At 37.2% G+C, this 22,821-nt stretch overlaps 1 protein-coding gene across 3 annotated transcripts; it reads left to right on the forward strand.

The window, feature by feature from the left end:
* The first annotated feature begins 10,138 nt into the window (after window positions 1–10,138).
* klhl14 (kelch-like family member 14) lies at window positions 10,139–22,735 on the forward strand. Of its 3 annotated transcripts, none has more exons than XM_046846207.1 (9): window positions 10,139–11,357; window positions 12,003–12,903; window positions 14,473–14,594; window positions 19,319–19,408; window positions 19,493–19,571; window positions 19,662–19,852; window positions 20,108–20,266; window positions 20,786–20,943; window positions 21,503–22,735. In XM_046846207.1, the coding sequence occupies exons 2-9, from the start codon at window positions 12,026–12,028 to the stop codon at window positions 21,641–21,643; spliced, it is 1,818 nt and encodes a 605-aa protein (XP_046702163.1). In that variant the 5' UTR covers window positions 10,139–11,357; window positions 12,003–12,025; the 3' UTR covers window positions 21,644–22,735. The 3 variants fall into 3 exon arrangements, with proteins under 3 accessions (XP_046702163.1, XP_046702164.1, XP_046702162.1); XM_046846208.1 differs by lacking the exon at window positions 10,139–11,357 and adding an exon at window positions 11,383–11,643; XM_046846206.1 differs by lacking the exon at window positions 10,139–11,357 and having other exon boundaries at window positions 11,704–12,903.
* Window positions 22,736–22,821: the final 86 nt, after the last annotated feature.

Consider the following 22,821-nt stretch of genomic DNA (forward strand, 5'->3'; position numbering starts at 1 on the left):
TAGTAATTTAACAGCATTTGTGATTGCATTTGATTATATAAAGAATAAAACCCTCAGCATCGTGCTGATATAGGAAGTGAATCAACAATGGCATCATGCGAGGTGAAGAGTAGGTACTGTTACCACCCTGGAGTTGATTATTTTCCAGTTACAGCATGTCCTGAAGAATTATATTCTTGTTATGCGACATCAATTTTTTAAAAATCAGCATTTTTGTTTAATACATAAATACATCATTTGTATATGTCTATAGTTTATACAGCAGAGACTCCGTCCACATGCATGCTGTTATAGACCTTGTTATTATTCGTAGTATTTTAGTGTAGTATACAATGGAACTCATATAAACCAATCAGCGGCGAGAACTCAACCTCGCAGTTTCATCGCTTATGCAATTGCTGGGTGGACTTACAGAACTCCTGACAGCCGTATATGAAGTATATGAATAGCTTTATTTGTCAAATATACATTACAGCACAGTGAAATTCTTTCTTTGCATATCTCAGCTTGCTTGAAAGCTGGGGCCAAAGCGCAGGGTCAGCCATGATATAGTGTCCCTGGAGCACAGAGGATTAAGGGCCTTGCTCAAGGGCCCAAGACTGGCAGCTTGGCAATACCCCCAACGCCATATATATATATATATATATATATATATATATATATATATATATATATATATATATATATATATATGGAGGTATATGAAGGTCTGTTGCTTCATAGACTGCTAGAACACGTTCATCCGAATTCCATCTAATGCAAGGCTCTCAGAAATCTCACTCCAGAGAGTCGTTAATGAAACAATCACACCATAGTGTCGGCTACTGATGCGTCATCTCAGGATGCGTCAACGTTCATTATATTTGCTCTTTAGCTTCTCTGTACAGTGTCTCTGTTTTTGTGCAATGAGAGCTGGTGTTCCCTCTTTTTTTTTGCATGCTCTGGATGCCATGGTCATGTTATGAAGGATGACGTGTCTCTTTGCTATCTCTTCCAGTTTGGGCGGCCATATTTTAAATTAGCACACTTCCCAAACACATTTATCTGTGCCCTCTATCCTGCTAATCAATCCTTCGAAATAAATGGCACCAAACCTGGAACACCATAGTGTCATTAATTTCGTCTGGAAACGCACATCAGATCCATCCATCGCCGTTCCGCATTGCTTAGACGTTCACAGATACACGGTTATGCACATGCACGCGCTTTGCGAAATACACAACCCAATTTTTCTTTTGTATTTGCCTACCATTTTAGATATAGTGTGGGTCAATGGGGTTATGTAAGGTTCATAGGTACAATGGTCTGGAGCGTTTCGTATTCACGTTAATATCCACCCCTCCCTTTTTTTTTCCCCATAAAATTGTATGCAGACTAAATGCCTCCTATATCTGTAATATTAAGTCATTTTAAACAGGAATATGTTTTTTTTTTCTGGATACAGTTAGCAGGCTGACACCAGAAGTCAGAAGTAATGGCCTTTTTTTAAGAGATATCATATTTAGCTAATACCTTTGTGCCTTTGTGGATTAATGCCACTGTTTACACCTGTGAATTTGATATTGATACAGTGACAACAACTCGAGCAGTATGAATGATGCTGATGAGTTTGTGTATTCATTTAAGTGTGTGTATGGGGGAGGGGGGTGGGCGTGGGGAGAAAAAAAATGTCTGGAAAGAAAAGACAAAAAAAAAAAGAGAGAAGTGGCAAACAAATTCATCAGGAAAATAATGTATGTTCCTTTTTTCCTCCACACTTGCCTGCTCTCCCACACATTCATCTTAACAGAATAATAATTTGTGAAAGTCTCTGACATTTGTGGCTAGCTAGCATGGTAATAAACCCGTGGCTCGGAACGTTTTTTACTTAATTAGAGTCAATCAATCCAAACTTTTGCTCACTTACCGGTGTGAAACAGCGATATAATGAGCAGAAATCAGCACGGTGATTGGAAATACAAATTACAGCTGTTTAAAGGAAACCACACACTCTACTACGTGGCCAGCGATGCAGAAGCCTGCTGGGGACATCTTGAAGGGTTTGGTGCCAAATCGACGGCTACAGTAGCTCAGGGAGAAGGTGCGAGCAAGCGAGAGAAAGAGAGAGAAAGAGAATACAGCAGAGGCTAATTCATTATGAATACTCTACAAAACGAAGATTGTTTCAATTTATCCCAGTGAAAAAAAAAGTTTAAAAAATTTCAAAAAGTGTATATCAATCAGGATCGTAACTATTACAGCTAGTGCTTGTTTTGGAAGCTAATCGGGTACTAGGTAGTATGCTGAAGTGGTCACTCTATCCACACTGAAGTTTATTACTTTTCAATAACATCATGTCCTGAAGTGTTTCCATCCTCTTATCATCCTTTGGCAACAATTTTTTTCTATTCAGTTTATTGCAAAATACAATAGCGTAAAACAGCACTTTCCTGTGTTGGAAATCTTCCAGAATGTTGACACTGAAGACTCCTTCGATACATGGTATAATCAATGCAGTGCTTATTTTTTCAAACATGAACCTGTTACTATAGAAATGATAACGAATTAGAAACCGTACATTAATATAAACCGTGCTGCTGTTACAGAAAATGAATCATTACCTTCTGACCAATCAGATTTGAGAATCCACAGTGCAGAATTATACAGTAAGGCCCAGGATTTGTTCATGTCTGGGTGTTTTTGTAACAAGTTAAGTGAAAGAGCATTAAAATTTCTGAGCAAAGGTTGATTTCGGAAGTTTCTAAAGCGCACAGGGCGAGCTTGGCAGCCACAGCTTGACGTTGTGTTGCAGTTATTATTGTCAGCCTATTCAAGGGAGCACAGATAATGTAAAATTCTCTGCTTGGTCCCCGTTTGTTTCACTGCTGACTGGAGGGAGTAATTGGGTGGTGCTGACCATATTATTATCCATTTTCAAATGGGTTACAGCAGTGTCGGAACAAAGGAAGGGAAATGAAATTAAAGGCTTAATATCAACGAATGTTGCTTTTTGCACCAAAAGGGTGTGCAAAGCAGAGGGATCGAATACGTCATACATGTTTGTACGTAAAAATATGAAAATAAACTAAACAAAAAAAAATCACGTGTAAAAACAAAAATCTTTTAATAAAACAAAAAAAAATCTAATAATGGAAAATAAATGGCCCGTGTAAAATATTTCATGAAAATAATCGCGTCGGAATCACAGTGAAAATAAATAGGGGTAAAATAAATCTGCTCAAATTAATCATTTGTAGAAAAAAAAAACTGTGTAAAATAATCACCAGTGAAAATTTCATTTTTGGGAAACAGAATAACAATAAAAAATCACATGTGGGAAAAAAAACTGGGTGGGGGGGGGAATAAAGGTGGATTGCAAATCATTCTTGTAAAATGTATATAGAAAAATATATGATTTGTACAGGTAAGTCAAACAAATGAATTATGGGAATAATTATATAAATCAATCTTTTCGTGTGATGTAAATGGAAACCACCGTAACAAAAAATTAATTATTTGTAAAAATAAATTAATAAATAAATAAAATGAGAACGTGAGTCATATAAAAATCAGGAGAAAATTTGGTGAAAAAAACTTAAAGTATGAATGTTTGTGACTTTCACTCTAAAGTGCATGAGGAATCATATCACATCAACTAAGTCAACTTAGATGTGGCCATATAACTGTTTGTTTTTTAGTCATTTCAGGAAACGCTGTCCTACCTGTAAACTCTTTGTTTGTGTGGCGTGTCCCTGTGAGGAACGTTTGGGTTTGGGTGCTGCTTTAACTAATAAAATCTCCCAGCTCTCCTCAGAAATAAGCATCAGCTCTGCTCCAGTGGCTTTACCTTCCCCAGGTGATCGCGCCACTGAGCCCACAGCCGCTCCATCGCACACGGCTCTACTGCTGCTGCTGCCAACCCTGAGGGTGGCTACCCGTTAGCAGCACACACACACACACACTAAAATGCCTGCTTGCACGTACGCACTCAGGTACACAGAAAGACACACAGAGAAATGCTATTGTCCCTCGAGTGTCCCGTCATGTCTCTGCCCTAGCTGCCCAGATGCTCTCTTGGGGACACTTCTTCTCTTACTCTTCCCTATCTCACACACAAACACACATACACACACACACCCTCTGTCTCTCTCTCTTCTCTCTGCTGTGTTTTCTTTGTCATGAGTGATCATCTGCAGGTCTCCAAGCGCCCGGGCCCACCTGGTCGAGAACTCGCCCATTAGAAGCCCATATGTGAGATAGAAGCAGCACATCCACATTTCCACACCAATGCAACACTCCTGTGGGACAACACACACATACACATTTTTCTTACCTTGTGAGGACCTATTAATGCAGCTAATTAATGCTGTGCTACAAATACTGTACATCTAACCTCGGCCCTAACCTCAGAAACCAATAGGAAGCCTTTTGTCTCTCGTGTTTTTGTTTTTTTTAGGTTTTTCTTGAAAAACAAAAAAAAGTGAAAATTTAAAAAAAAAGCACGTTTCTGTATATAAACAAGTCAATTGTCACTGTAAAGTCAAAATTCTGATATTCATATCTTTGTGAGGACATGTGGTTCCCATTGGGATTATAAAAACATTTCCTTACCTCCATACACACACACACACACACACTCACACACACATATACACATTTTTCGTATCTTGTGAGGACCTATTAATGCAGCTAATTAATGCTTTGCTACACCTACTGTACCTCTAACCTTGGCCCTAACCTTAGAAACCAATAGGAAGCCTTTTGTCTCTCCTGTTTTTGGTTTTTTTTTTTTTTTTTTAGGTTTTTCTGTGTGTAAAAAATAAATAAATAAATAAATAAATAAAAGAGTGAAAATAAAAAAGCAAGTTTCCCTATATAAACAAGTCAATTGTCCCTATGAAGTCAGAATTCATATATTCATATCTTTGTGAGGACATGTGGTTCCCATTGAGATTATAAAAACATTTCCTTACCTCCATACACACACACACACACACACACACACACACACACACACACACACACACACACATGCACACAGAGTATCAAAACTAATTTGACTCATTATTATGTTGTTGAGTCAATCATATGGAAAAAAGTAAATTTCCATTTGCTATCGCATTTCATTTCCATGTGTAGGAATAGTATAAAGAACAGAAAGAATATAAAACAAAATGAATCACATGTTTAACACATACAGTATGTGTTATGGAAATGTTTATTTTTGTGAGATCAGGACATATGATAAGATCAGAATGACAGTGGTGCCAATATTTATGGCTTAAATAGCATTTAACTGTTTGGTGATGAGAGAAAACACTTTTTTTGCTTTCATTGTTATAGATCAGAACAAACACAAATAAAATTGACCAAGAAAAGGGGGAATAACTGAAGAGAAAAGGATGCAGGATGTGAAAGATACTTTACTTTAGACTTTATGCAGGTGAACTTTGACAACTGGGATTCACTTTAGACTTCTGAGCCAATAAAAAAACAAAGTGGAAAATCTGCAGATCTCACACTTGTCTTGCTTTTTTATTAAATTGTAGTTTAGAGTTTTTAATTCCAGGTTTTTATGGTAAAAAACTGCAGCAAAATAGTTGTTTTTCTTTTGTTATTGTAGGGTTTATTGTTTTTTATTTGTATAAAATTCAGTTTTATTTTTATTTGTTCATGGTTAAATATCCAATGTTTTTGTGTAACTATGATTAGAATTAGAATTCTGTTTTTGTAGTACAGTGTATGATTTTGGGTTTTTGAAGTAAAAAGCTTTTGAATTTTATTGGTTTGGTTACTTTAGAGGTCATTCTGAGGTTTTCATGGTGAGGCTAATAGAATTTATAGAATTCTGTTTTTCACTTGGCAAATTTGATTTTGTTCGTGCTGAAATAAGTTTTCTTTGTGTTAAATTTCAAAAGTTTTGTGTAAAATGTTTAGTGTTTTGGTGGTAAAATGAAGTCTTCTTTCTGTTCATTTCTGTTAAATGTTTGTTTGTTTTTTTTTACTGAGATTTTCTTGTTAGCAATGTTGGCACATCTGAAATGATTACCAATATATCTACACCTCACATTCATCTCCATCTCTGCAGTAACGGACAAGAATCTATAAATGTTCAGGGTATTTTTAATTCGATGTGAATGGCCTTCTATGTAGAGTCATTGATACTGATATGCTGCTGCGCAAAGGGCAATATAGAATCAAGCACACAGATCATTTGCACGGATAAAACATGGCTTTGTGAAGGAGGGACTGTGGGAGCATTATTATAACAATCCTAACATACTCCAAAACACACTGTGAAAAATCAACACTATTAAAGCTCAGGCTATTCTACATAACTCAAATGTTAAGGATTTAACACATGATTTAAAAAAAAAAAACGTGCCATCTTCTTACACAAAAAGCTACCTTCTGAACATTGTCACTGCACCACATTTAGTTAGCAAAAATATTTTTTACAAACAAGATGATATCGCAGCACTCCGTGATATTAATATGATCTGTTCCCTGATCTGTAAAGCACCTGGTTATCTTGCTTGGCGCCGATAAGAAAAAGTGCTGCGGATTTCCAGTTTGTGAGCACATTTGGGCTGAATCTTTCACACGTCACAAATTGCAGATGGGAAGCGGTGATCTTGAACAGCCGATCACCCCAGCGTGACCATCTGACACCTTCCATTTAGGAAAATAATACTTTCTATCTTAGCATACTCTCCCCACTGCAGCCAACCAAAGGAAATATGCTTGGAGGAGTTTCAGCTACTAACTTTCACTCCTTCTACGCTCTTCATTCTCTCTCTCTCTCTTTCTCTTTCTCTCTCTTTCTGCTTTTCCAGGATTTCATTTTTGTCCTTTATTAAACTATAGGTGTTGGATTCTTAAAGGTTTTCGATATACAGAGATAATCTGTATTTAAACTAGCTACATTCACTCATATATCAACATAATAATTAAATAAATAAAAACAAAATTAAATGACATTCAGGCATGCAGTTACAAATCATAGGATGTAATGTTATATATCATATTATATATATTATAAATATATATTAATAATTGTATTCAATATAAAGATTTAGACTCCTCCAAATACCCCGAATGACTACAACAGAGGGAAGAGACAATCCATAAAACAACCCCGAAAACAGTCTCATGCTCTCAGTTACAGCTCCCACCAGTTGGTATGGCATGTACTGAGGGGTTTTGTTGCTTTTATACCACAGCAGATTCATTGTAAAAACCATTACATTTTGACTTGTTGAAGAGCAACGTGCCTTTATTATATACATTTATAGTTACATTTATCCGTTAAAGCAACTTCCTATATTTTAATGACTTTCTGATCCAAAGCACCGACATTGGAGACTCCATTCCAACTGTGAAATATCTTTTGTGTTAGCGTACATTGTGCTAATATCTCACAGGTCTTTCCATTGCATACACCAATTTTTGCATACACCCCCCAAGAAAACAATGTGTTGTTTACACCCTTAAAAAAAACATTATAGTAAAAAGTTGAGTATTCCACAGCGCTGTTAAATTCTCTATTCTGATACTCATGGCTGATCCGCAGCATTAACTGTTTTGCTTTTTCATACAGTAAAGGGAAAAGAATATGTGTTTGAGGCATGTCATCTTCAGGACAGAAGAGTTTACTTTATTTATTTATTTATTTATTTTTTGGTAACATGAGAAGTTTGGATTTTTAGCCTTGATAGTGTCCTTTAATAAAGAGAGGTTGGTTGTTTGAAAAAACATTAAATTCCATTGTTTAGTGCTGCAGATTACATCTACTGTATAGCATTAAACAGACGCCCTTATCCAGAGGGACATTCAGTTATATAATTTTTGCAACTAAGCAGTTGAAGGTTAGGGGCCTTGCTCAAGGGGAGCAAGGTGGTGTTGAGATTTGAGCTCATGACCTTCTGATTAGAAATCCAACATCTTAACCACTTAGCTACCAGATTACAAAGAATAAAACCCATTGTGTTACAGAAAAATAATCCACTTTGCACAATATAACACATTTCACAGGAAGTACAAATATCTTTAGATTTCATAAAGCCTGTTTTTAGACACTTTTGCATGTTTCATGCTTTAAATGATGATTTTTTTGCTGTCTTGTAGAAAGAACTGATTAAAATTATCCAATAGAACAGATTATTTCAAGCTTGAAATGAGTTCAAATGTCTAGAAATAATCGTATAGTTGGTTTATTGTGATCTTATAATAGGAAATATTAAATACAAATGAAAGGTATCAAGATATAGATGTTTCCTTTTTGGCAACAGTGATACCGCTGTTGATTGTTTTCTATTAAGAGCATAACACATTGTTTAATTCCTCACATATCTGATGCAAATTAGCCGATACAACGCTTTTGATTAGGAATTGTTGTGTGGACATGTATTGTGCACGCAGGTGTACATGTTTATTGATGATGATCACACCGCTCGCTCGGGCTGGAGTGCCAGTACTCAACTCCAAATCCTCCACTCATGAGGATTACATGTGTAACGCCAGCCATAAATAAGAGTTGGGTTTTTAACTGAGGGGAAGAGAGAGTTGTAAATGTTCTCAGTGATTTGCAGTCTCTAAGGGTTTAATTAAGCCCACAGTCTCCGCTTTAACATGATGAGACTCACTCGACGCCCCGCCGTAACACGGCACACACCCGGAATGCCCCGCCATCTCAAGTCCATGGGCCTCTGGAGAACCGAGACGCTAGACGGAGCTTAAACGCTCGGAGAGACGGCCATCTCAGATGGTCTAACAAGTCAACGGAGAATTGGCTGATAGCATATCAATTTATGCCCACTGATTCCCACTGGTTATGAACTATGACACTATGACGAGAGTACGGATTTATAAAAAATTTTAAAAAGTTTTATAATAGGTGTTTAGAAAATGACTGGGAATCCTAATCTATTTATTTACTTACTTTTTGTTTTGACGTTGTTGTTTTTAACATTAACTTTTATATTTGCGTTTTATTCTTTTGATGAGACACTTTATGAAAATAATCAACGACATGCAGAAATACTGCATGAAAATAAAAATGCAGATTATTTTACAAAAACAGCATGTTTTTTTCCCTCTTATATCACCATAGTTCATATCATGTTACACTTTTGTATTGATTACAGAACGAGACTTTTTATTTGTTCAGAGTTCACTGTTGTGGAAGGTCCAGGAAGCAGGTTCCTGGTGTCACTTAGCAGCTGCAAACACTCGTTCTTTGACCAGCCACTTAACATTTTTTAAACAAACAAATAAAAATGCAGGAGCTTTTAGTGTTCATGTGGGGACTGTTTTTGTTGTAATTTTAAATGTAAATCAGCACAATTCATATGTTATATGGAAAAAGTCACTGAAGTGTGCTTTTGTTTATGACAATTAAGTGTGCAGGACTTTAAGTATCTACTGAAAAAGAATGTGGGGTAATTTGCTGTTTTTTTTTTATTGTTTAATAGCAACAAAAGTTGATAAATAACTATGGTATAAGAGGAAAAATTCACTTCAGACTAATGATCTACTGTAAGTATTTACATTGCAGTTTGGAATAACTAGCAGAAAAAGCATCTATGGGTAAGGTGGTGGGAGTATTTTGCCTATGAAAGGTATAGATTGTATATATGCACAAACTACAGTTAGAGATATAATCCCAAATATCCATAATGACACTGAAAGCAAAAATGACTATGAAAGTTAATAGCTTAAAAAAAATCCAGTGGTTGTCCAGAAGTGTTTTATTCCACTTATACTACAGTATATACTAATATATATATTAGTGTGTGTGTGTGTGTGTGTGGTAAAATGCTAATTACTAATGATGTAACAATTCATGACAAAACCAAAAAAAAATAAACCCACAATTTTCTCCAAGGCATTAAATTAGTGCAGAGATTTAATTAGTCAGGATAGTCAGTCTGCTCCCAAACTCATTATGAATATTTGGGATTATATTATAAGCATTAGTATAAGTATAGCATAGCAGATTGAGCTGTGGGGTGTGGATGTGGGGCAGGAGTTTTGCTGATGTTCAGGCTAGTTTCAGGTTTGTGTGTGTGTGTGTATATATATATATATATATATATATATATATATATATATATATATATATATATATATATATATATAGAGAGAGAGAGAGAGAGAGAGAGAGAGAGAGAGAGAGAGAGTATAAATTACTGTAGTACTGTTGACAAATAATTGTAGTATAAGAGGAATAAAACACTTCTGGACGCCCAACACATACAGCAATACCCCTAATTTATGACATTACATTTAAATTTGATAACCAGGTCTGATTTCAAAGCCATTATGAATATTTGGTGGGATTATATTTTATAACTGTATTTTGTGTTTTTTGGATGCTTGAAAATCAAAGTTTGCAGGACTTCTGGTATCAGCTTTTGAAGGACTAGCATGAAGAAGAAGAAGAGGAGGAAGAAGAAGAAGAAGAGGAAGACAGGGATGAGGTGGTGGGGTGTGTGTGTGTGGGGGGTATTTTGGCGATGGAGATTAAGGCAAGGGCTTTTTGTCATTTGTGCGAGACAAGCCATTCATCCATCCCGTTCTCAGCCAACAAAAAAAAAGGCTGCTCCCAGAAATTAGCAGTTTCAGCTCAGCAGCAAAGCCGTCGGGCTGTGAAGGCACAGAGAAATTGACTAATTAGCAATGCGCACTAAAACTTGACGGTTCTCTCCATAACGGCGAGGCACAAAAAAAAAAAAAAGACTCGCTTTTTTCCTTCTCTTCTATTTCACTCTTTTTTGTCTTTTCTCCTCTTTTTTTCCCTCCCCTCTCTCCATAGATGTTTGAAATCGCAGTCATTTACGCTCGACAGTTTTTACAATAGCCTTGAGCCATAATTTTGCCCGTCTCTCTAGCATCCATAGCCCTGCATGGTCTCTCTCCGCCGGCCATGCGCGACCGTTTCTCTCCCCAACCGTGGATTTCCTATTACTCTCGTTACGACTCACTGAGCCCCAGGCCCAAGGATAATGATGTGTTGTTTCTTGGTAGCATAATTTGTCACACGTATATTTCTTCTTCTTCTTCTTCTTCTGCTTCTTCTCTTGCAGAAAGCACGGCTCTCTCTTTCTCTCTCTCTCTCAGCACTCAGCACACTTCTTAGTTTAGTTTTAATTCGGGCGCACGCGTAGAATAAGGGAGAGAACAAAAAGAGAGAAATAAATACACGGCTCGCGCATCGGGTTTATACACAGATTTTAAGAAGGTGAAGAAAAGAAAAGGAAAGAACAAAAAAATAGGGAAAGGACGAAGAAAGGAACAAAGACAAAGTGCTGGCTGTGAGGGGATACACATATCTTAAGGATCTGGGGATACTTTGTTTTTCTCCGCTTGAACTCAAGGTAAGTTTGGCTCGTCTCATCTCGGCTCATCTCGGCTCGTCTCCTGAAGACCGGATACTAAAACCCTTACGCGCGGAGGTACGAGAAGGAGAGAGAAAGAGAGAGAGAGAGAGAGAGGTGGACGAATACCCCGGGTTCAGGTTTAAGTTCACTAGAGGGGGGTTCGGGTTTATTTCCGTTGGGGAACAGAGGGGAAAAAAGGCGCAGCAGCGGATTTATGGTGGTCGCCGGAGTCTAATTGCTTTTGTATCTCGGATTTCGGAATGCGCACATAGCTGCTGGAAATGTAAATGCCCGTGTAGGCTACGTGGTGTGTGTGTGCGTGTGTGTGCGTGTGTGTGTCAGAGAGAGAGAGAGAGAGAGGAGAGGAAAGTGTGTGTGAGGCAACGTGATCGGATAGCAAACCCTGAGTCTATACAGTGATCATGCCTTTTTTGCATTGCATTGCATCCTGCGTTATGGGAACCGAGTTGGTTTCTGCGCTCCAGCACGCAGCTTTTGTAATCAGGTTCGGGCCAGATAGGCTTTAGCAGGCATATATAGAAGTGGTGGTGGTGGTGGTGGTGGTGTGTGTGGGGGGGAGTCCAAGGGTTTTGCTCTTTGATTTAGAAGAAGATAAATGGCTCCGGTATTGTTTGCTTGTAGGAGGTGCGAGCGGCTCACAAGTCATGTCCAGATCGGGCGACCGGACGTCTACGTTTGACCCGACACACAGCGACACGCTGCTGCACGGGCTCAACCTGCTGTGGAGGAAGCAGCTCTTCTGCGACGTGACCCTCACCGCTCAGGGACAGCAGTTCCACTGCCACAAAGCCGTGCTCGCGTCCTGCTCGCAGTACTTCCGGTCCCTGTTCTCGGCGTCGCACGCGCTCAACAATGAGCCGCTCGCCGGGAAGGACCAAAGCAGCGGCGGAACTCCGTCGTCGTCCCCGGATGAAAAGCTCCTGGCCAGCCCTCGCTCCATCAGCAACCTGGTGCTGCAGGGCTGCTCGTCCATCGGACTGCGTCTGGTCCTCGAATACCTGTACACGGCCAACGTGACGCTCTCGCTGGACACTGTGGAGGAGGTGCTCTCGGTCAGCAAGATCCTCAACATCCCACAGGTCACCAAGCTAAGCGTGCAGTTCCTCAATGACCAGATCTCGGTCCAGAACTACAAGCAGATCTGCAAGATCGCCGCCCTGCACGGCCTGGATGAGACCAAGAAGCTGGCCAACAAGTACCTCGTCGAGGACGTGCTGCTTCTTAACTTCGAGGAGATGTGCGCCATGCTGGATGCGCTGCCACCGCCCGTCGAGTCTGAGCTAGCACTGTTTCAGATGTCCGTCCTGTGGCTGGAGCACGACCGTGAGACCAGGATGCACTATGCGCCCGACCTGATGAAGCGCCTCCGTTTCGCCCTCATCCCGGCCCCGGAGCTCGTCGAGAGGGTGCAGTCTGTTGACTTCATGAGGAGCGACCCCGTGTGCCAGAAGCTCCTGCTTGATGCCATGAACTACCACCTGATGCCCTTCAGACAGCACTGCAGACAGACACAAGCCAGCAGGTACCTGTATGCTTCAGTCATATACATCAAGATGTACATAGTAACATACTAGTATAAAAATATGACCCATAACATACTACCAATTAAAATTCTTCCTCGAAAAATGTTACTCATAACATACTGGCAATGAAAATTCAATTTTTGGTGCAGCGATGGTGAGAGTAGCAATTGCCTTTTTCAGTTTGATGTAATAATCATTTTTTAGGACGTCCCTAAAAAAGTTAACAAAAAAATTCGCATTTAAGAAGAGGAGCAACATTCACTCATCATCACATGCTGTAAACAGTGAACAGGTATTTATTATGAGTAAAATCCCAGAACGAGGGGTTAACTAGCTATCTTTCACAAGTGTCCTCAGTGCAGATTGATTTTTCTGTACCTAAATTAGGCTCATCGTTCAGAATCAGCATTTGTGCTTTTTTTCTGACTTTTTAACTCTCAGAACTCCAAGGTCCAAGCAAACTTTTGTGAGATCTTGCGGTTTGAATTAAGCCTTTAAAGTCAGCTAATAATACACATAAGAACTCAGTAATAAATGCAGTAATGTTGATCATCACCAGCTCTGTACACTCTATAGTTAATTCATGTTCAAGAGAAAAAGGCTTATTGACTTATTCAGTCTGTGGGGAACACAGAATGCCAACATTCTTCATTCCATCCCCGCCTGCATGCTGCTCTGGATCTCTGTTTCGGATGTGAACTTCAAGCTCAGGCCTCGACTCGAGGTGATTCCCTGTAACTGAACAGCCCACACGATAGGAAACATTCAATCCTAACCTTCACCAGGCACAAAATTAACCGAGGATACTTGTCTTTTTTACATTCAGGCCACATCGCCTATTACATACATGGTATTTGGGATCATGTGAAATATTTAGTATTGTAATTGCCAGTTTTGTTGACATGAAATAATATTTGACAGGAATTGAAACACTTAAACACCGGGTATGTGTTTTGCACCCATTTCTGTGTTACTTCTTTATACTTTCACCAGATAATTGTGTTATGTTATGTATGTTATGTCTTTTTTCTAACCTACAAGGCCACTTTTAAGGTATATAATAACCATAGCTTTGCTCTCTTTTGTGTTTCACGAGTATGACATTACTCACTAGTTATGTTCCAGTAGCAGCCATTACTGTAAATATATTTATTTGTTTATTAATATTTTTCTTAATTTTATCAATGCAATTAATCTAGTAGCTTTCTAAACACTAAATGTTGCTCAACTGCTTTATAATGTTAAAAAATAAAAATGTTATGTCATCCAGAAAACAGAAAAAGGCATGGCAAGAATCTTATTGTGCATACTTTACTACATACTGTAGATTAATTATTTTAAATCAGTACTTTATATTACACATATGGAATTAAAATTTCCAGTAGGATTACATTTTACTAGAGGATTTCACATGACACACTGAAGTGTTTATAAGTTATACAGCTAAGTAGTGTGTAAGATATGTGGTTACGGTATTTTTGTGAATAGTTTTACAAAACAAGTGAACTGATTCACATGCAGAAGCTCAATTCGAATTGTTTTCTCTGTTCTTTGTTCTGATATTCCAGAATCCGTTCCAACAAAAGGATGCTACTCCTGGTTGGAGGTCTGCCTCCAGGACCTGACCGCCTCCCCAGTAATCTAGTGCAGTACTATGATGATGAAAAGAAGACATGGAAGATCCTTACAAGTGAGTGCCCTCATCTCCATCCTGTAAACTTTTTCTTTGCAGAACGATCTCAAAGTCTCACTGCCAGACTCGTCCTACGGTAAAATAGGAAGTTCAAACTCCTTAGACGCTTGAAGTAATGATGTATCACTATTACTTTTAATGTAACTTATTAATCAGAGCGTGACTCATCTTCACACCATTGTGGAGCTCTGGCGTTCCTTATTTTCTCTTCTTTTTCTTCTTTTGTTATTCTCTGTTGAAGAGGACTGTTAGCAAGGTGAATTTTAACTTGAAGATTTAGTGAGGATTTATCAGCAGAGGATCACACACACACACACACACACACACACACACACACACACACACACACACACACACACACACACAGGTTGCATACTTTAATTCTATAAATTTTGAAGTCATTCTTTTTCAGTTTTGCTATGGATAATATTATAAATAAATAGATACATTAATTAATTAATTAATTAATTAACCCACAGTACTCACAGTAGAGACTCAGCTCATTTGTAGTGCCTTGTATGGTGGGTGCCAATAAATAAGAAGCATAAACATTTAACAAATAAAACAAGACAATTGTTGGTGTTTCTTAATAATAATAATAATAATAATAATAATACATTTTAGGTGCCTTTCAAAACACTTAAGGACACAGTACAATTGAGTGATAATCATAAAAACAAGACAAACAACAGCTGTATAACTGTAAAAATGAATCAGAAAAGGCTAATCTGAACAGATGAGTTTTCAGGCATGATTTAAAAGTGGTCAGACAGTCACTTTCTCATATAGATGGTAGTAGAGAAATCCAAAGATAAGGAGCAACCCAGCTAAATGCCCTTAAACCCCATAGTGACTGAACGAACAGAAGGTATAAAAGGGATACAGATGAAGAAGATCTGAGAGTACGCTTAGGGATGTAAGTATGAAGCAAGTCAGAGAGATATGATGAAGCAAGATTATGAAGAACTTTAAACAGTGAGAAGCAGAATCTTGTAATCTATTTAGTATTTGACAGAACTTTAATTATCAATGACATTAAATATTAATACAGCAACACGATTTTCATTAAGAACTACACAAAATGGATTGTTTGTTATTTAAGAGGAATAAAACACTTCAGAATGTGAGGTTTGAAAATAACCCTCATGGTAATAACAGTAACCCCACTTAGCTGTCATTAATTATTTTCCTGTAACAGCATGCCTTAAGTATTTTAGTTCTAACATAGCTACCATTTAGTGTAATGTACTATTTATCACCTCAAGGCAGATAAACATGAAAAAAGGGACATTTTGTTGACAAATACACATCTGTTTATCTGTACCCATTAAAAACAGCTTTGTAACTGTGAGAGTTATTGCCATTGTTGCGCAGACATTCAATATGGAATTGGATATACGTCTATAACATATACACTGTACAGGGTCAAGCAGTTAGAGGATCATTGTTTTCTCATTGAGCTTGCCCCATGGCTGTTCAGGATGTCCAAATTGCAAAACCACCCTTAACACATGAACGTGTGGATAATGATGGTGGTGGTGTGCAAACTGAGAAAAATGTCACGATTGATTGGAAGGTGCTTTATATATTTATTTTCTATAACAGCAGCTCGGTCTAATATGTTATTTTTTTTTAGCAACAGCTTGTTCATTTGCACTAACAGAGAGGAATTAACACAGAAAGTGGTTTAAAAAAAAGTTTCTATAACTTTTATGAAAGGTTTCTCCAGTCAGTTAGCAGTCAGTAAGTTTTCCCACATCTTCAGGACTGAGGAGTTTTACACTTTGTGTTTCTCATTAACAAGTTGACAAGTTGCCTTTTTTGTTTGTTTTATTAACATCAAAAGAAAATGAAAACAAACAAACAAAAAAAAAAACAGTAAATGAAAAAGCCATTTGTAAAGTTTTTACCTTTTGGAACATAGTACATAAAGCCTAGATTAGCAAATTAGCTAGCTAAATAAAAACAAAAAAAACAATAAAAACAATGTATAAGAAGAAATTAACCAGATATCAATCACTGTTAGCTACACAGCTAGCTACCGCCACACACAGAATGTGATTACACAAACGTAAATAATATTAGTGAGCTAGTTGCAAAGACAAGTACAGAAACACGAAGATCATCAAGCTATTAAAACAGGACTAACACAAAACTCATTTTTAGTCAGCTTGCTGCCTTAAAAGCGTGTGAAGAAAGTGAAGCAACCAAACAGCCATAGTTAGCAAGCTAGTTGCCTTTAAATCATAATGTAGGGTAAAAAAAACACATGGAAAAGTGAGTAGAGGTTATTTTTCTTTTCTGATTTCTTCTTGTCACCACTGTATTATGATGTGTGACGTTTCTGTAAAAAAACAAGATGAAGTTTGAAGTAAATACTATTTAAAATAGTAAGATTTTTTTTTATTACAAGTCAATAATTCCAAACAAAGAAACATAACATACGACAGACAGGTTTACTCCTGGTTTTGCATTGATCTAATACCCAAAAGTGTTCCACATGCTTTAGGTTTGATGTTTTTATGAAAAGGGCACATACTTTATTTTATGATGCTGTTTGTGACAGGCATGAAGGCATCTGGGGCTTATCTTCCATGCACACAAATGAGTGAGTGCCATCTAGTGTACTCAATTCGCTATCTACCCCAGAACGAGCTGAGCAAGTGCTCTTTTTCAGGGTACACTTAATAATCACTTAGCCAATGATTGGTGAATGTGATGGGGCTAATAAATTAACTTTGAAGGTCACCAAAAAAGTCAGTTTATGAATGTATTATAGTGTCAATGTATAAATGAAGTTTTTGTCTTAAAGGTGCATTAGACAAGATTAGAGCTGAAGTAGATAAGTAATTGACTTAGAACAAGTGAAGTACCGACTCCACCTTCAGTTTTTACCCCATGTACACTCAGCCACACCCCCAGCATCATTGCCAGCAGGGCTCACCTGAATATGCGATGGTGTTCACATTTTACCTACTAGACAAATATACTGCCGGCAACTGGAACCAGCCTGATAAAGCTCATAATCTGACCCATGAAATAAATGTATGATCTGTGTTATAAATTAAAACTACCTTGTGGACCATAATTAAAAAAGAAAAGTGCAAGTCACTGTTATTCCACTAGGGGGTATAATAGAGCAATAACCCTAGGACCATTAACTCAGCTATTCAGAACATGTGTTAATGATGAGTCATTCTACATTAACAAGCAACAGTTTTAAGCCGAAACAACTACTGAAGCGATGTTACGCTGTTTCTGTAATATAACTGACAGGAAACTGAACATAAAACACAACTGACCAAACAGAAGCGTAGATTTCCCTTTTTTCTTTTTTTTTTTTTATCCCGTTCTACATAACTTGTGGACATTTCGTATACAGTCAAAGGTGTTTAAAGAAAACAATGAACAAGTTGTACTCTTATTTTGACTATGTATAACAGTATAAAGTATTATTATATGCATATACTGTAATATGCGCACATTCCAAAGTGAACCTGATTTAATCAAAAAGAAATGTAACATCACTTAATGAAAATTTTCAATTTTTCAATCTTTTGTCTGTATTTGAATGTAGTGTATGTCAGGATGTATTTGAATATGATATGAGGTCACTTTGAAGGTACACAATTTTTCTGCGGAATTGTACAAATGAGCTAATAAATAATTAATCAACCAACAAAATTGTACATAAATAAATAGATGTCTTCAATTTTATTAGAATGAATTGTAATTGATCTTAGCTTGCGTTTTTGCAAAATTCATTATTCAAAGAACCATATAATAAAATAATTTGTTGATGGCTTAGTTTGTGAATGGTACATTTTTTCTTATATACACTATTCATAGTTTTACCCTCTATATTTTTTCTTTCTGTTTCCTTGGATGATCTTTTTATTAACTGCATAATCCTCTGCTCCTGCAGTCACCTCGCTGACCCCCGTCAGATAAAGTTGTATTATCTTGGCAGGCAGTAGCTCCGACTTGTCATTTGCAGAACTTTGTGGAATTGGTCAATGGAAGCAGTACGATTCAAGGCTGTCTAATTTGCCATCATCTGCGATCCATCAGGCAGCGAAGAGGTGACAGTGGAGATGAATGATAGAGACAGACAGGTGGCTCTTAACGTACGACTGATTTACGCAGCAGTGGCACGGGCCAGAGATTTATTGAGTGAACATGATCGTGTTCATTATGACTGCCACCTCGAGACCATTTCTCTGTCTTCCAACAGGGGGGTCAGTTTAGATGGAGGCACAACAACAAATCTACGTTTTATTGCAGATGAATGGTTTTTATCTTTTAAATAGGCTGATAAAATTTGTGCTTTGGCTGCCGCATGTTACTATTTTTGAATTTTTTGATACAGACATGTTGGATGTAATCCCCCATAGCACAGTTTGTTGTTTTTGATGTTTTATTGTAAAATTGTAAATCAATCATCAACAAATAGAAGTGGAGATACTGTGACCAAAGCGAAGTTTTCTATAACAGTTATTTTCATCCATTTCTAGTTGCATTCAGTGTTGTGAATCATTTATGAAACAAGCTAGTTCCTGTTATTGGTTACAGTATAGTAGCTCTAATATTTATTACTAATAAAATCATAACATACTAGACAGAGTACATTAATATAAATATGTTGTAGTATTGTTATTTGACTAATCAGACCTAAGAATGCAACAGTTCTAACCCAATCTTTGTATGGGTTTGTTTTACAGTAATGCCTTACAACAGTGCCCACCATTGTGTAGTAGAAGTGGAGAACTTTCTTCTGCTGCTAGGGGGTGAGGACCAGTGGAACCCCAATGGTAAAATATTTAATATATAATTAAATGAAATCAATTTTTGGAACAATAATCAGGGTGTGTAAATGAATTCTGGTTCCTCTGCAGGCAAACACAGCACTAATTTCGTAAGTCGATATGACCCAAGATTCAACAGCTGGATCCAGCTGCCCCCAATGCAGGAGAGGTACGGTTTACAAAATGAAGCTGTTCGGTTTCTTTTTTTTCATGACCACTATTCATCATGACCATACACATGTAAATGATCTGTTCTCAGGAGGGCAAGTTTCTTTGCGTGCTCTCTTGAAAAACACCTTTACGTCATTGGAGGAAGGAACGAGACAGGCTACCTATCCAGTGTTGAGGCATATAACCTGGAAACTAACGAATGGAACTACGTTTCGTCTCTTCCCCAACCTCTCGCAGCACACGCCGGTGCAGTTCATAACGGGAAAATCTATATCTCAGGTGAGATCATTCATAATTCCTAAAAATACCTCTTTGTGCATTTAAGACAGTAACAATTGTGAATGAATCGCATCTGTACCATGTCCATTAACAAATGCAATATAAAATTTTTTTTTTTTTTTTTTTTTTACATAATCAACATTCATAAAATTGTCAATATAGGAATAATTAATATAGCATGCTCACCTTTAACAAAAAGCATGACTGGATGCTAGAGTACAGTTTTAATGAATATGTATGCCATATTTTATACAGGTGGAGTCCATAATGGCGAGTATGTGTCCTGGCTGTACTGCTATGACCCGGTGATGGACGTGTGGGCCAGGAAACAGGACATGAACACTAAACGTGCTATACACGCACTCGCAGTCATGAACGATCGCCTCTACGCCATTGGTGGAAATCACTTAAAAGGTATAATTCATACGAAGCATACTACAAATAACACCCAAAACAATTTTACGTAAAGTAGGTCACTGTAGGATGTTGGAGACGGATGATCCGCTGTGGCGACGCCTAACGGGAACAGACGAAGAAGAAGAAAAAGAAGAAGAAAGTCACTTGAGGATGTGCTCTTATAAGAAAATAATCTGTAATAATCCTGTGTTTTATTCCCCTTATAACACATCAGTGTACCAACACATACACTTATTTTATTCATTAAAGAAATGACACACACATAAAAATGTTTTTAAATTTATGGTAATGTTCAAAGTTCCAAGAAAAAAGTGATTTTCCACTTACAGAATATACAACAGAGGTTAGTTTATCTGTCCTCATTATAAGATTTAGTATCTACAATTATAAACAGCCATCCTATTAGCTTAAACAAAACTTAAATACAAAATAAATGTTTTTATTTAGTGAATTTAAATGATGCAACAGTATATAAGTAAACTGTTTTGTAAAAAGCTTTGTTTGGTTTTTTTTTAGGATTCTCTCATCTGGATGTGATGTTGGTGGAATGTTATGACCCTAAAGGAGATCAGTGGAACATCTTACAGACGCCCATTCTGGAGGGCCGCAGTGGTCCCGGCTGTGCCGTGCTGGATGACAGCATTTACCTGGTTGGAGGCTACAGCTGGAGCATGGTAACTACCTCTAACATCTGGCACAATGTTACCGGGAGTGTACATGTAACTGTAGGAGATTGTAGAAATTTATTTCAATTAAATGAAAAGAACAGCAGCTCTACTACTAGTGCGTTTCAATGTGCAAACATAAGCAAAAGGTTCAAAAGAAACATGAGGTTTTATCAGTAGAACCAAGAGAGGAAACTAAGGAAAAGACACATCCAAGAGAGGAGACACAGGTGGCAGTAATGTTTTAAAAAAAGTCAGGAACATGGAAGACAACGTGAGGGACAATGGAGCCCTCTAGTGGCCATCGCACAACACAACACAAGTTCAAATTCTGACTATTGTAATTGATAATTTTACTGTAACTTTATTTACATTAAAATAATAAAAAAAAATACATCATGTTCTACAATTAATAATGAAACCATAATTGTTAAATCGCTGTGTAAATAAAATAAAATAAAGAAAGAAATAAAACACTAAACGCTTTAATTTTTTAATTTTAATGCTGTAAATGTTAACTGATGTGACATATTGTGTTCTTTTAGATAAACTTTTGCTTAAATTTCAGGGAGCCTACAAGTCATCCACCATCTGCTACAGCCCGGAGAAGGGAACATGGACCGAATTAGAAGGCGAAGTAGCAGAACCTTTAGCTGGACCAGCATGTGCCACTGTCATACTACCAGCTTGCCTGCCATTTAACAAATGACAGATAATTGTGTGGAGAAAAATCCCTGAGGATGGACAGAAAGGCCATCATTAAAAAAAAAAAAAAGAAAAAAAAAATGAAACGATGCAGACTGTCTAGGCAGACCGATTGCATAGGAGGTGTATAAATTATTTTTTTACACGTCTGACGAGAGCACTTTCTTTCTTCCTTCCTTTCTTTCTTGAATACTTTTAAAAAGAAATACAATTCGTTTTTATGTGTGTTGACATTCAAACCTTTGGTCACCTTTCCCTTTTTTTTTTTTTTTTTTTTTTTGGGGCTTCACTCGATATCGCACGCATAACCGATATAGCTTCCATTTGTACTTTGTATTTTGTGACGAACAAAAAAAAAAAAAAAAAAGAAGATAACATTATTCCGAGCTGATGCAATGTTGGAAAGTTTGAAACGTGTTTATGTCCTGGAACGATTCACCGAAACGAATCGAATTGTTTTTTTGTTTTGTTTTTTTATTCTAGACAAAACTCATGAATCCTGTAACACTGTAGAATAGAGAAGCTCCAGCTTGTTAAATATCGTAGCCATACTGTATAAGGTACAGCGGATGTACAGAGGACAAAGGCCGGAAACGAAGTAGTCGTAAACAACACTCCTTTAATAGAACACATACTAATATGAACGAACAATCAGACATATTGTTTACTAAACCATGTGCTGTGTATGCATGGTCTTAAATACGAATCTTATGTTCCCTGTATGCTTTTCCCCCCTTCGTTTCTTTTAGATATTACCTGTTAATGTTTAACAGTGCCTATTTCTAATGCTAGGTTCATTCTTTCCTGTTTCTTTTAGCGCTAACCATGATCGGTTTAGCAATAAATTAGACAAATTTGACTTTAAATTAAAAAGTTAATGAACTAATAGATAAATGAAAACAGTTCAACACTGGTTCCAGAGCAGCACTGTTGGTGTAGCCGTCGTCCCGTTCGATCAGGAGAGGTGTCTATGTTAATTTTCATTCCTGTAAATAGTCTCTTGCGGTGGAACATTTTTGTGCCCATGGGATTTATTATCAAATCCTGTTATGTTATTATACATTTTAAACAATGAAATAAAATGCAAATTCTGGATTGTTATTGCCTCTTGAGTTCAAATTCTTGGATTTGTCTTTGAGACATTTTTAAGACATGACTAATGTTACCACAGCATCCTGCATT

Source organism: Silurus meridionalis, chromosome 4, assembly GCF_014805685.1.
Source record: "Silurus meridionalis isolate SWU-2019-XX chromosome 4, ASM1480568v1, whole genome shotgun sequence".
NCBI classification, from domain to species: Eukaryota; Metazoa; Chordata; class Actinopteri; order Siluriformes; family Siluridae; genus Silurus; species Silurus meridionalis.